This window comes from Sorghum bicolor, chromosome 3 (genome assembly GCF_000003195.3).
Source record: "Sorghum bicolor cultivar BTx623 chromosome 3, Sorghum_bicolor_NCBIv3, whole genome shotgun sequence".
Taxonomy (NCBI): domain Eukaryota; kingdom Viridiplantae; phylum Streptophyta; class Magnoliopsida; order Poales; family Poaceae; genus Sorghum; species Sorghum bicolor.
The window spans coordinates 37147500-37161583 of record NC_012872.2 but is presented as its reverse complement, the minus strand read 5'-3'; the positions used below and the strand labels follow the sequence as shown (position 1 = coordinate 37161583).

The 14084-nt window shown below is 40.1% G+C and overlaps 1 protein-coding gene across 5 annotated transcripts; it reads right to left on the bottom strand.

Annotated features, from left to right (window-relative positions):
- On the bottom strand, positions 235-8914 carry LOC8069579 (lisH domain and HEAT repeat-containing protein KIAA1468). 5 transcript variants are annotated; one of them, XM_021456499.1, is made up of 20 exons: positions 8530-8914; positions 7538-7690; positions 6971-7149; positions 6560-6667; positions 5453-5623; positions 4843-5376; positions 4680-4754; positions 4477-4605; positions 4321-4395; positions 4035-4244; positions 3739-3891; positions 3637-3645; positions 3447-3535; positions 3216-3333; positions 2995-3133; positions 2716-2917; positions 2319-2640; positions 2113-2236; positions 1874-1990; positions 235-852 (listed from the first exon to the last, which is right to left on the bottom strand). In XM_021456499.1, the coding sequence occupies exons 1-20, from the start codon at positions 8753-8755 to the stop codon at positions 491-493; spliced, it is 3495 nt and encodes a 1164-aa protein (XP_021312174.1). In that variant the 5' UTR covers positions 8756-8914; the 3' UTR covers positions 235-490. The 5 variants fall into 5 exon arrangements, with proteins under 5 accessions (XP_021312174.1, XP_021312173.1, XP_002455672.1 ...); XM_021456498.1 differs by having other exon boundaries at positions 3447-3664; positions 4843-5186; positions 5274-5376; XM_002455627.2 differs by having other exon boundaries at positions 2319-2459; positions 2535-2640; positions 3447-3664; positions 8530-8913.

The window sequence follows — 14084 nt, the reverse complement described above, 5'->3', positions numbered from 1 at the left end:
GTGTCAAGTTTGTGTTCATTTAGTTTGTTTTGGAACCGAACTTCGTATCACGCTAGACAAATTTATATCACGCTAGACAAGAGTTATTCTAAGCACAGGTTATATATATAAACCTAGATACAAAAATTCTCCACCGGTAGTTAAAGGAAGATGGACCAAAAAAATAAACTTACAAAAAAATAGGCTAAAATTTTTTTAACTCTTTATTATTAGATATAGATAGAGATAAACAAATAAAACAAAGTACACAACTATTAGTGTCTTATAAATGAGCAGCCTACATATATTTCGTCTTTCAGCATACATATATTTCGTCTTATTCAGAAAGTTTGATGCTAGATCAAATTGCAACGTCACATCGCTTTTTTTTAAACCTCTCGGGAAAGAAAATACAATCCTTGAGGTATATTCGGTGAACTTACAAGAACAATAATTAACAAAGGTACTGAGAGCTATGTATGTAATTGACCGTTTCAAACCAAGTGCATCACTATCCTTTGCTTTGACCTCGCAATATGTCTCCAAAGCCGCTCCTCATTATGCGACCAAACCTCGTGCTCTCTGGCTGAGCCTGCAGGTTTGGCTCAGGCACGGTGGGGCCAGCAGGGTCATGTTCCTCGCCACCTTCTTTCTTTGTGAGGAGACTGCTCTCACCAAAGAAACTGCTGACCGATGATGCAATCCCAAGATGTGCCCCCATTACCTTGCTGATGCTTTCCAGCGTACCCCCTGACCTTTCCCGGCTTATGATTTCTAAAGCCTCCTTGTGCGCAGGGTCTAGAGCATCGAGATCTTTTAACAAATTCTGTATTGATGGCAGAAGCAGATCACGTACACCCATAGCAGGAAGATCTGCAATGGCCAAAAGGAAAGAAAAGATAAGAGTAAACATAAATGGAGGATAGATAAACTGGTAGAAATCAACTGGTTACTAGACATTAGGTATTTTCTTCCTCCTTTGAGTCCAAATGAATACGAGTCATGGCCAAGTCAGTGTAATCTGACCGTGCATTACTTGATTGTCATTGAACAAAGGCAGGCCCAGCACAGCTACTAGTAGCATTACCATAAAACCCGCAATCCACAGACAGGAGAATAACAATGTTACAATCCAGACCAGCAGTCAAGCTTAGAAAAGTTTTGCCCATCCCTAGCCTTGCTCATCTTCGTCAGACCGGGTGAGAAACGTGTGACAGGGTATTGCAGTTTGCCCCCACATGCACCCCACCAGGCACGACAACCTTTTTAGTGGCAGATATGTAATTTCGTTTTTTTTGTGGCACCTAGGTAAAAGTCTCAATAAAGATTAAGGGGTCCACAAGTATAATGGCGGCTCGTGCACTTGAGTCAGCAAATGAATATTGTTATCCAAACTAATGCCAATAAAGTGCTACTAATTTGTAATTATTGACATTGAACCAAATGAAACTAACCACATTCTCTAATAATATTGCTTAGTTTGTGATGTAGATAGGTTCAAGATGTTATTGAACTGTACACACCAAGGGTACTAACCAACGGCTAGAAAACCATAGGGTTCCAGTTTTCGAGTAGTAATCGAGTAGAAAAGCTTTTTGCTTATATTTCTAACTCCCAACATGCAAAATAACTAATTATTGAAAATTGAGACAACTTTAGTGCCAGAAATGAGAAGTCGGCCTACTCTTCCATCATAGGAATTATTTCTGAGTTAGGTGTAATATTTGGGATGAAAACCAGAATAAAGAAGGTTCTGGACTCTTGGTTTGTACCCAAAACATTATCTAAACCCTGGAAAAGAATGCTAACATAAAGGTTCAGGCAGACTTGATAGGCCGTTGCGGCATATATTAAGGGGAACTGGGCAAGAAATGTTAATTTCCAGCAGACCAACCTGTAGCATCCAGAGCCCGGAGTGCTTCACAGAGTACATTTGCTCTTTCACAACGCCGTTCAATATCATCGCTGACAGGTGTGATGCTTGTCATGTTAAATATCTTGGTTAAAAGATGTATGTCATGTCAAAGAAACCAGAAGGAAAATGGATAAAACATTATATGAATACATAGGCAAGCTAAAGATCATGCAAAACTTGAGTCAGGAAGTAAACATTGAATTCAATGAGCAGGATATATTCACGTAGCCTATCTGTTGAATGAGGCACAGCTACTGCAAGTGCACGAATAACAGAAATAGAAGCTTCATGCGATCCATCTTCAAGAAAAGCATCCATTTGAATGCGTATTTTGTCAACAACCTAACAAAGCATAGTTAAGAATTAAAGGCAATACACAAAGTATGTGAAATTTCAAAGAAAGAAAATAAGAATAGTTCCTTACCATGTCATTTTTGAAATGCTGAGCAACAGCTCCAAATGCATCTATACTAGCATATTTTACTTTCAAGTTTTGATCAGAGCCAAGAGTAACAAGTGCTGGCAAAATATGAGTTGATGCTACTTTCACATCAGTGTAGGGTACCTGTACGTTAAAGCAAAAACGAATATCATAAAAAGCATAGAAGATCACTGAATCTTTCATGTACAGTACACATACAAGTGCTCTCAGTAGAGCCGCAGCATTTATTTTCAGGCAGGTACCAGAGCTCACAACCATCTCCCACAAAACGTTAAAGATGACACTATGGTGCTCCACAAATAAGCTTCAACCACAAGAAGTCAGATCCATGAAAACAAAGAATGTGCAGAAACATGTTTTCAAATAGTTGATTACTCACCAAAGAAACCGAACTGCATTAATGATCTCAGTAGTATGATGCATAGAAAATGAACCATCCTTGGTGTTTTGGATAAGTACTTTTCTCAGATATTCTTCCAACTGTTGACGACTGGAAGGAGAACCCAAAATACCAGATAACAATAATGGGAAGACACACATGATGGCAAGTTTTTCAGCAGTTGAAGTTTTCGGCCGCAAGCCTGTAATAATAAATACTAAGGTATCACAAACACAACTATAGTAAACTTCCTCACCTTTTAAGTAGATGTGTTCTTACCACGGACTTTTGGCTGGATTGATAGAGGAAAATAGGTAAAATCGCCACTATCAATATCACCAGCTGCTACAAGAAATACAGGTAGCATAATGTGCTCCAGATAATCTTTGCCATAGAGTCCAGATACTTCCAAGAGGTACTAAATTATCGAGCAATGATTGATAATAAGTACACTGGACGATGGTCTGCTGAGTATGGGAGGTTTGGTATCTAGATCTTACCTTTGTGATAATGGTTCTTAAGTTATCTTCTTTCACAGGCAACAAGCAGGCAAGCTTGATCAAATTCGGCAGGCAATCAGTGTGCATCCACTCAAATGCTGACCACTCTGAGTCACCTCTGTGAAGTTCCCCAAGATGTGATTACTCAAGGAATGGTATCTTTTATTGTTCACAGTCTATAATAATTATTTTTGGACTAATTAAAAGGTATGATCAAAACAGAGAACTTACGCTGCATATGATTTTAGGCAGGATGCTGAGAAGTTTTCTGGTGTAGAACTCGGATTGACTGATGCAAAGGGACAAGTCTGTATAGCTTTCTGATGAATAAATGGTAGCAACTCAGTCAACATTCGAAGAAGGACACCAATATTCCAGCGCTCTTGTTCTCCTAAAACACGAAGATGAGAGTCTATTGTACCTTCAACACCTGAAATAGGTGGACACCGCTGAAAACATAACAGGTTTAGGACACATGGCTATAAGAAAATAGAAAGTTCCCAAGATTCATGAGCAAGCTTACCTGAGCAGATGCCAGGATATGAGCCAATAGCACTCTTGATATCTGATCAAGTTTATCTCCCCATGTTACTACAGCAGGAACAAGTTCCTTCAGTGCAACTTCCACAACTGCCCCAGATGGGTCACAGACCAATTGGAACATTAACTCCTCAACCTACCCCGAAGAAGGAAGAGTCAAAGGACTTATAAATGACAATATTATCTTCATTTATTGGTAATCTGCAAGCTCACAATTCTAAACTAAACAAAATGCCCAATCTTACCCCATCACTGATTCTAAGCATAAGTGAGGCTGACCTTATAATATTTGTCCAGGTTTGGAAACATAGGAAGAAGCAATGCCAGGTTATGTGTTGCAGCTTCCCTTACAATAACTGCAGCATCCTCAACGAGTTGTTGCACAATGGATAAAATGAGGGAATCTCGTATCTCTGGACGGACATAAATGGCAAGTTCTCCACACGACTGGGCAACAAGCAATCTACGCTCCTCATATTGGTGGTTTATCTAAACACCAATAGATTATTAAATGTAAGATCATGTTCTAAAGAAAGCCAGAACATCTACCAAAAATGTAAAATACCTGTTCCCAACATTGTGGAAGTAGCTCAGTTTCTGTCCTCATCTCACCAATGCTCTTTGCTAATTCTACACAAGCCTGGAAGCACATGACAAGGAAAACAGGAATAAGTACCCAAAAAAAAATATGATGAGAGTGTATACACTCATAGGAGCATACATCCATTATGATGTGTCTCTGTTCTCCATCAGGCCGTTTTATCAGGTTAAACAATGTATGAGTCAAGGAATCTCGTACATCGCTATCTGGATGCTTTTCTATAGCACATATGATCAATGGAAGAAGTTCCTGTAACCATGTAGAATTACTGTTAGTTATACTTAAATAAAGATGGATGCAAACTACAAAGGTTACAAATAAACCTCACGATGGTTTATGAGCACATAAGGAACAATCTTTGGAAGTGCATCTGAAACTATCTTTATAGTCTCCAAAGCCTACAGGAGTGAATATTGGAATAGCAATGAGTATCAATAGAAGTAAACGAGCCTCCTTTATACACAAAGCATATATTAGGACACTGACCATCTTATCTGAACATTTTTGTTTACTTGGGCTCTCTAGTTTCTCAATAGATAAATACATGGATATGCCATCTGAACTCCCCTGGCTTTTACCAGTCATGGAAGCTCCATGCAGATTACTCTGAAAACATACATTGTTCGATGAGATATTTGATGCAGATTTATCTTTTTCTGAAGTATCATAGCTGCCATTCTCATCAGTTGTGAAAGAAACTGGAGTTTCTGAAATTGAGGAACCTTCAACACTACTTTCTAGAACTTGGCGATCTTTCTGTGTATCATCAGTAATATTTACTGCCGATGCTAGCTTCTTTGTTACGGCTTCAGATCCTTTTGAGTCCTCATCTTCATTATTCAATGATGATGCGCCCACAGAATTAGCAATGGAATGCAACTTCACACCATCACTAGTTCCAACAAACAATTGCTTACTTGATTGAGTCCCTTCAATGTACATCTTCAGGGCTGTAATTTCAGCTCTGCAGTCATTCAGCTCCTTCCTCTGGACATCCAGTGACTGCCTCAAGTCTTGAATCTTTGAACAAATGAAGGTTAGGATGATTCAGAAAAGTTATTGACCATCTGTATGATGATTTCTAAGAGAATATTACCATTTTTTCCTTGTCTTTTATATCTCTATGTGCAGCTTCCAAAGACTTTCTTAAAGCGGTAACCTGACTATTAGCTCCTTCCCTGCTCTTCATCAAGGAATCATTTTCAGCATTGAGTCGTTCATTGTCCTTAAGTAACGTTTCATTTTCCTGAAGTATGGATATTTTTTCCTGCAATATGTTATTATGTACAAAGAAGGATGTTTAGAAGTTCTAGATTCTAGACTTCCAAGTGAAAGCACAAGATAAAGTTAAATTTGAAATTTCGAATGGATAAGGAAAAAGGTGGAACATAACTATGCTAGTTTTGACCCAAGTAATCAAATGGTAAAGTTTTCTGCAGAGTGCAGATCGATACTCAACTGTTCCATTCAATAACTATAATAAGACATGAAGGGTTCCTAGTGGTCAGGGTAGATGCAGAAATGTTTCATCTCCATTTTGTTGTTAGAAATGCCCGCTATACACATTTAACAAAATGCATCAGATATGTGATGTGATAGAATGTATCTTGCAACAATGGGACATAAGTACATAACTAACACCAACAAGCCACTTGACTACTTCCAAATGAATGGAACGTGTAATGCATGTAATAAAGAAACTAGACCAACCTAGGAGGAACTTTCATCCTTGGTGGAAATAAACCTAGGAGGAACTAGGTGGCATTTGATTAAGATGAAAATAGGCACCCAAATTTTCCTCAATGAGAACTTGTACCTGGGTGGTCTGGGTATACACATCCACAGCCTTGACCAACTGAGCTAGCTCATGTAAATAGTTTTATAAATTCTCATTTCAAACTACCTCCCCTCTCCCAGTGACTAAGATTAATAGCAGATCTCTTTTTTTTTCTCAACACGCAAGAGAGTGCATATCATTATATTAAGAAGAAAAGGAGTCTAGATGACTCATACGACCCCTAAAGGGGCACGACCAGTACAACAGAAAACACTGAAAAGGAACTGAGAAACGAGCAGAAGCAGGTCTCATGACATAGGAAAATTAATTGCATTAACTATACTTGTATGGATGTGTATCACAATGTAATGCATCGATGATCAAACTGTAGTTTGAAAACATAAGTTTAATTGATGTTAATAATACCTCCGCAGCCTCTGCACTAGATGAAAGGTACTGATAGTAATAACGACGAAGGGCATCAGGGACACATGCTGAACTGTTTGGCCAAACATCAAGGTCTTGATCAGGAACCTGTAATTAAGATGATTGAGGGTATGAGTCATGAATAAGGAAATACCCCTTCTGTTCAGAACTATTTGATGATTTTAAATTAGTGATCACAATTTCATTAGTTCTGACCACCAATATACATAGAACTATGTTGATTACTGATATCGAAATAATGTCATTACTCACTAGATTTGTTCTATGATAGATACAGGTATAATAGTGAGAATTATCTACGTCCATGCAAATTTATGAAACAAAATTACAAGCTAATACATTGAAGGAAGTTGCAACAGGAAGGGAAAAAACTCAAAAAGTACCATATACCTCCTCAATGAATGTCATAGCAGCAAATCGATACCCTGCCAAAAGCAAGTATTCTTTTACAGCACAGTTAAGATCTTTTCGCTCATTATCCTTTAGAGGGCCTAATGCTGAAATTTTCGTATCCCATTTGTCTTGTTGGCTAGTAGATCCTTCACGTATAGAAGCACCCAAAAGGAGCCCTGTATACCGAATGTATGAATCATGTCAAGCAAACCAGTGGCCAAATTAAATACTGTTTATGCAGTTCTTTTTTTTTTCAATTGACAACACTCAAAACAGACACCTCAAGCCCAAGCCACATGCGCCTTCATGGTATTTTTTCTCCTGAACCCTATTAATTCCTCTTTTCCATCCAACAAGCAAAGTATATTCTTTTGACTTTTATTACTGCCAACAGATGTTTCACATTACAATAAAAGAAATATAATGGGTAAAATTTAAAGGTGTAATCCAGAAAACTGAGACCAAAACCGGTTGTTTACATTTCAGCACTACATAGCATAAAAAGTTACAGTATACTGTAATTTCATGTATTACATTATCCATAATTTCAAGGTAAGAACAAACCATTTGAATCATCAGGAGATGATTCTTTTTGTTTTTGCAAGTCAAGCTTGAACTGTGAAAGGTCTTCTTTGGCTAGGCGCAGATCATACTCCACGAGTGCCAACTTTTCTTCTGCTGCTATTTTCTCTTGTAGCAAAATCTGTGGATCAGCTCCTATCAGAAGCAAAAACATAGAGTGAATCATCTTAAACAGCACAGTGATAATGAAGTTACCTTGCAACTGAAATACATTTCAGCTGCCTGGATTGCAGCATTGTGCAAAAAGCATAACTACTTCAGCCAAGTAAATAGGGTAGTTGAGTTTCACTAAGGCCATGTTTGGTTCCCCTTGCTAAATTTTAGCTAAAGTTCCAAACACATTGACTAAAAGGAGCTAAAATAGTTTAGTTCCATTAGTCACCTAAGAGTAGCTAAAATAATTTTAGCTAGCTAAAATTTAGCAAGGGGAACCCTAAGAGTCCAGTTAGCATTTCTCAGCTAACTGGTTCCTTTAATGAAAGATTTGAAAAAGCATTTTTTATTTCTCAGATACATGAGAACTGCGCATCTTTGTATTAAGGAGAATAGATAGTCTGATTACAATCCATTCGTTAATTATACAAGTCTTAGTGTCAATTATTGAAAAAACGGAGGTAAGAAGTTAATATGCACAAGTACAGCACTACAGATAACAGCCGTGCATATTCCAACCAAATGTCCGTGAAAATGCTAGTTGCCACAAAACATACACGAACTTAAAGACCCAAGGAAAAAAGAACAGAGTTCATTCCAAATCGGATTACGGGAAGCGAAGCTGGGAGGGACAGATTGTCGAAAGATGAATAAAGGCGCAATTTATTAGTACAAATTATTATAAACAGCAATGGTTGGCACGGCCCCGCGAGATCCAGCCAGAGAGCAGCGGGACCCACGCGCCAGCGCCTCAGCATGAGGCCAAGCGCGGTGCGAGGTGGGTAAACGGGTTTGGATGGGGGAGGAGGCATGGAGCGCACCGGGCGGCGCAGAGGATGCGCGGGCGACGAGATCGGGCGGGAAGAGCGCTGGATCGGAGAAGAAGGCGCGGAGGCGGAGGGCGTGCGCGGAGCGGCCGTCCTCCTGGAGCTCCTGCATTAGCTCTAGCGCCGTGAGGTGATACCGCTCCTCCAGCAAGAAGTTCACCACGCAGTTGCACAACGAAGCCCACCGCTCGTCCGCTGCACCTACGCCCACCGCTGCCATCCTCCTCGGTATCGGGCAGGCCTACCTCGATCGGTGAAGCTTGCCGTTGCCGGGCGTCGTTGTGTGGCATGTGGCCGTGGCGGAAGGCACAGATCTCACGCGTGCGAGTTAGGCCCGGTCCCGTGCTTTCGGTGGCCTAACGGGGTCGTCTCCCACGTCGCGACAGAGCCATGACCACAACCCGGCCCACTCCACCCGCCTTGGCTGACCACGCGTCCCCAACCCGAGGATTTTTTTTATTTATTTATTTACCATCCTTAAGTATGTGAACCCTGTGTCAATAACATGTGGAACCATATGAGTCAATGTTTCCAGGTGCAGCAGGCGGCCAGCAGGTGAAGCGTCCAAGTTAGTTGACGGTGGTTTGGGTGGGCCTACTTTTTAATTTTTTGCCAAGCCCATATGGCAAACCATTGGAGAGACAACAATTTTTCACTTGCCAAATGTTTTATTCACTTGCCAAAATACAAGTTTTGCCAAATGAGTTTTGGCAAACTCTTGGAGATGCTCTTGCAAGAACCTAACCATAACGATGACATGTGGTGGCAAATAACTAAAAAGCCCTATATATGACATTCCGTACACTCGCATATATGAGTAGATATCACGTATATAAACAAACAAAATAAATACAATTAAAATATACACCATATAAAGAAAAAACAAAAACATATAGACACACGTACGACGCCCCCTGTTAGGGTTTTGGCCCCCTTCTAGAAGCTTCCTCCACCGCCTCTAAGGAGTCATATTGGCCCTTGGTTAAGTCGGTTTGATCCTACAGCGCACGTCGATCCCACCGAGCTATAAATAGAGGGGCAGACCCCCCTCCCTGGAGGCATCAAAGTCATTTGGAGATCCATTCATCAAGAGCTTTCTCTAGTTCATCAGAGCCTCTCTAGTTCATAGTTTTAGTCTAGTTAGATTAGAAGTAGAAGAGTTCTGGTTCTTCAGCGGGATCTGGAACCCCTGGCGTCTGTATGGAGCACAGAGTTCGGTATAGTTCTAGTACCTTTATCTTATTGTATTCTATATTATGATTCAGGTAATCTTGTTCTTAATCTCTTATATATTCTTAATTGCAATAGTCATTATCTACTTTGATTATATGTCTAGAATAGTTGGTTTGATCTTATTAAATTTATGTAATTGCTCGTATAGCGTTTACCCAATCCATGGGTGGGTAGATGGTAGACAATATGTAGACGTGGTGTCTAGATATCTTGTTTATCTGCGAGGGCACCCAAACGTGTCGGGTCGTGTGGTAGTCCGCGCAGGTGACAGCTGCGTTGGTTCCTTTGTAGTCTACCCCCCATACGTAGGACTAGCTTGGGCGCGGTCGCGAAGGAGGTGACGGTTGCGTCTTAAAGCACTCATTAGTTGATGCCTCTGATATGACCATGCCAGCAAGCAAGATGTCACAAGCTCCAAGTCAAGCTACAACCACTCAAGTTTTACCTACACCGACACCAGCCCAAGTCATCGATGGACCGGTTACACGTAGTCGTGCAAAGAAGCTACAACAAGAGGTCCACGCGCTACTTTGTGAGATTCATTTTAACATTAATGAGAATTATATACTACCTAAGTGTTCTACCTTGATTGTACTCAGGTATATAGAAGAAGAGAAGGATGAATCGGACCCTGAAGAACGGACCAGTGCAAGTCCCAGAAGACACTACAAAATGGACCAGAGTGTCAAAAATGGACCAGTTGAAGTCAAGAACGGACCAGTGCAAAGAAATCTTCATAACGTTTTACTCACAAAAGCTATGAAGGCCTATGAGGACATTTTGGAAAGGTCATCAAGTTTGCTTTCCAATGCCTCAAGTCTCATCTCATTTGGACGTTGCAATCAAGAGTTATGCTTAGATTAGTCAAGACTGCTCGGAAGGTCGACAGTCTGTCGTGACAGAATATTGGTACAACTTGCCGTGGAAAACTGTACCAATCTACAATGTTTCGTGGTGCATGGCATACATTGGTGGAAAGCTCATGGAGTCTAGTTTCACACCCAAGAAAGGGTTCATCATTTGGACTTCCCAATAAGAAGTTATGGTCAGTTTATTTAAAACTGCTCTAGAGGCCAACAGTCACGCGAAGCCAGTTCGGGAATCCATTTCGAGGGGACCTTTCACATTGCCTTCCCTCCGAAACTCTATTTTGTTTTCATACCTATCTAGGAGGGTTGTTCCTAGTATAAATATCCCCTACCTCTAAGCTATTAGGAACCTTTGATCATTTTGATAAACTACGTGATATTGCAGCCGTGCTGCTGAGTGCCTTACTCAACCTTTGTTCTTCCTTATTCTTCATGGACTTGTGAAATGAATCCTCTAGGTTCCTCTACTTCGTGCTCTACGGCTTTTGTCCGGCTGCGCCGTATTGTGTGGATTAGTTCCGGTTTGTGGTTCTGCGGTCTTTCGAAGATCGAGTCGAAGTCTTCGTGGTTTCGATGCCTCTCTCCCCGTCGCTTGGTCGCATCCAACCTTTGTCAGGTATAAAGCTAGTTACCCGCTGTTCGCAGCAAGTTATCCTTGTTCTTTTGATCTACTGTCGTGAAGATCGGGCCACGCTCGTACCGATTCATATCGGTAGCCTATCAGCCTCTTTGCATGTGATTATGATATAGGGTTGACTTAACAATAATTTCTAGATGTAGTTGCACTAATTAGATTATTCATTGACGTAGTTATAGAATTACCTTAGTATTTCTTCCTAAGTTTATCCAATGGCTAGCTATTACTTTGACTATAAGAGCTCTAATATTTATCTATTTATAATGACTGATCATTATTTATCTCATATCTTTTATCAAGTGACTCATCCCTGTTAAGAGTAGGATTCTAGTTATTGGTTACCGTTCACATCAATAGTATAAAGTATACTTATAAGTCCTACATATAGACCTTCCCTGTGGATACGATATTTAAAACCCCCCGGGTAAAATGTGACATTGGTACGATATCTGTGCGCTTGCGGATAATCTTACTCAAATCTTATTTAAAGGAGTGCAGTTAATATATACCAACAAGCATTTTTGGCGCCATTGCCGGGGAAGGTAGCTAGGCAATTAAGGAACATTGATAGACTTATACTCAATTATGTGATTGAGATAACCATTAACCCCTGCTCAAGCAGGATTACCCTTGTTTGTCTACTTTTATATCTTATGCAGGGTAATAAACGCCCGGTTTACGACCTTCCGGCATGCCCCCACAAAATAAGAAGAAACATAACAAATCCAATGTTGGAGAAGGAGGTCGACGTCACAGGACTTAAATTCATATCTCAAGTGATGGGAACAAAGATGTTGCATCACTTACAAATTCCAAAATGTGAGTCATGGTAAGTATGATCAAATAAAGGTGTGAAAGTTTTGCTCATGGACTTCAACAATTATGAGTAGTTATCTTTTACATTCCATTGCATGTTTACATTAATCCATATATTCACACAATTTAGTTTAAAATTCCTCAGCCATAACTTGTTCCATTTCATATATTCATCTCACCATGATCATGCTCTTTTATCTCTATCTAAATAAATCTCTATAATGCTTTCATGTTACCTTTGTTTACTATAGTATCCTTAAGGTTTGGAGTATTTTCATACACCTTTTGAATTAGGCATGGTGCTTAGTTTAAACTATTTTCTTGAGTCATAATTAGACGAGGTGTTTAGTTTGATTCTTGAACTAAGAGGTGTGTTGATTTTTTTACTTTCAAAGGCTTTTTGAATTAAGCGTGGTGCTTAGGTTAAAATGCCTTACTAAATCAAATTAGACGTGGTGTCTAGGTTGATTTTTGAGCTGATAGTATGTTGTAGTGGATACTGGATATTTTGTCGGACTAACCCCTACAAGAAAATTTTAAATTAAATCTGGGAAAGTCAAGAGGTAAGTTCACACCGGAGATGAATCAAGGTAGATGATAACTTTGCACAAAGAGTCAACTTGTGAGTAGTAATATTTATCCATTTATCTTTTGTTACAAGTTATCTTTTCCTTGAACCATGCTAGATTGCAACACAATAGACACAATTTATGCTAAATAATCCTAAACCATATATATCATCTTGATTAACATAGAAGAAAAAAAAGTATGGACAACAAAACCCATATTTCAATCTTGCTATTCCCTCAGGTATGTGTCCATTAATGTTTTGCAGGAATGAACAACCTTAATCTATTGGAGAAGAAGTTTTCAAATGAGCATTATCGCATCTCCAATAGACCCTAGCTCATCAACCACAAATTAATCAAAGAAATCAGAAAAGGTTGATGAGTGAAGAGCATGTAATCTTCTATAGTTTCATTGAATGGTGAAAAGGCGAAGAATGGAAGGCCTTGCTCAGCAAGACTAGGAGCCCTCACCAACAGATGAACCCGAACCCTCCTCTTCCAAGTAAGTTTGTCATCACTTACTTAGAAAGATGAAGTTATGAGGTACATTTGTCCAAGCCTTATGCAACATGTAACTGCAATTAACATCTCAAACCATATTGCTAATTTGTCTTGGTCATTTCTACCCTACACTATGCTCAAACATAACTTGCTAAAATATAGAATAAAATGCTCCTGTGGTTCACTATTGACGGTCCTTAAGTACCAAATATAATCATCAAATAAATAAAAAAAAGGATTCAAATGCAACCAACACCCAGACTTAGGGTTTTATCTGACAGAATTCCACGAGTTTTAGTGTTTGTCTATTTCTGCAGGGGGTTATCAGGAAATATGGAGGAAAGGCCCACATGTCGGGTTTACATAGAGATATTAACATGTGCGCCAATTTTCTATCATCTAGAAGACTCCAGAAGCCACTGGAACGAACGGAAAGCCGAGCGGGCCCAAGGACAGGGCGCCTGCCCTCCCCCCTTGGGCGCCCGCCCTGTCATCTAGACCAATCAGGCTCCGCCTCACGGATCATGCTCCACCGACCTAATGGATTAAGGAAAACCGTGCGATTAAGGTCGGTTTGATCCGACGACCCACATTCATTTGGAAGGGCTATATAAGCAGGCCCCCTGGCCCCTAGAGGAGGCACCTCTTCATCCTTATTCATTATTCATATACAGAGCAAAAGATAGGGTTTGGAGATGAGAGCTCTCCTCTCATCTCTAAACTAGAGTAGATCTAGATAGTAGCGAGATGGAGAGCAAGGGAGGATTGGAGGAGAGGCCGGCCTGTCGGTTCTTCCTCCGGTTGTACTTCGCCATGATCAAGCTCTAATCAAGCTTGCTCATGGGATGACTCTGGTAATTGTTGGGTATTTTAAACGCAAACAGAAAATTCCGCAAGCGCACGGATACCGATGTAGCTTTCACC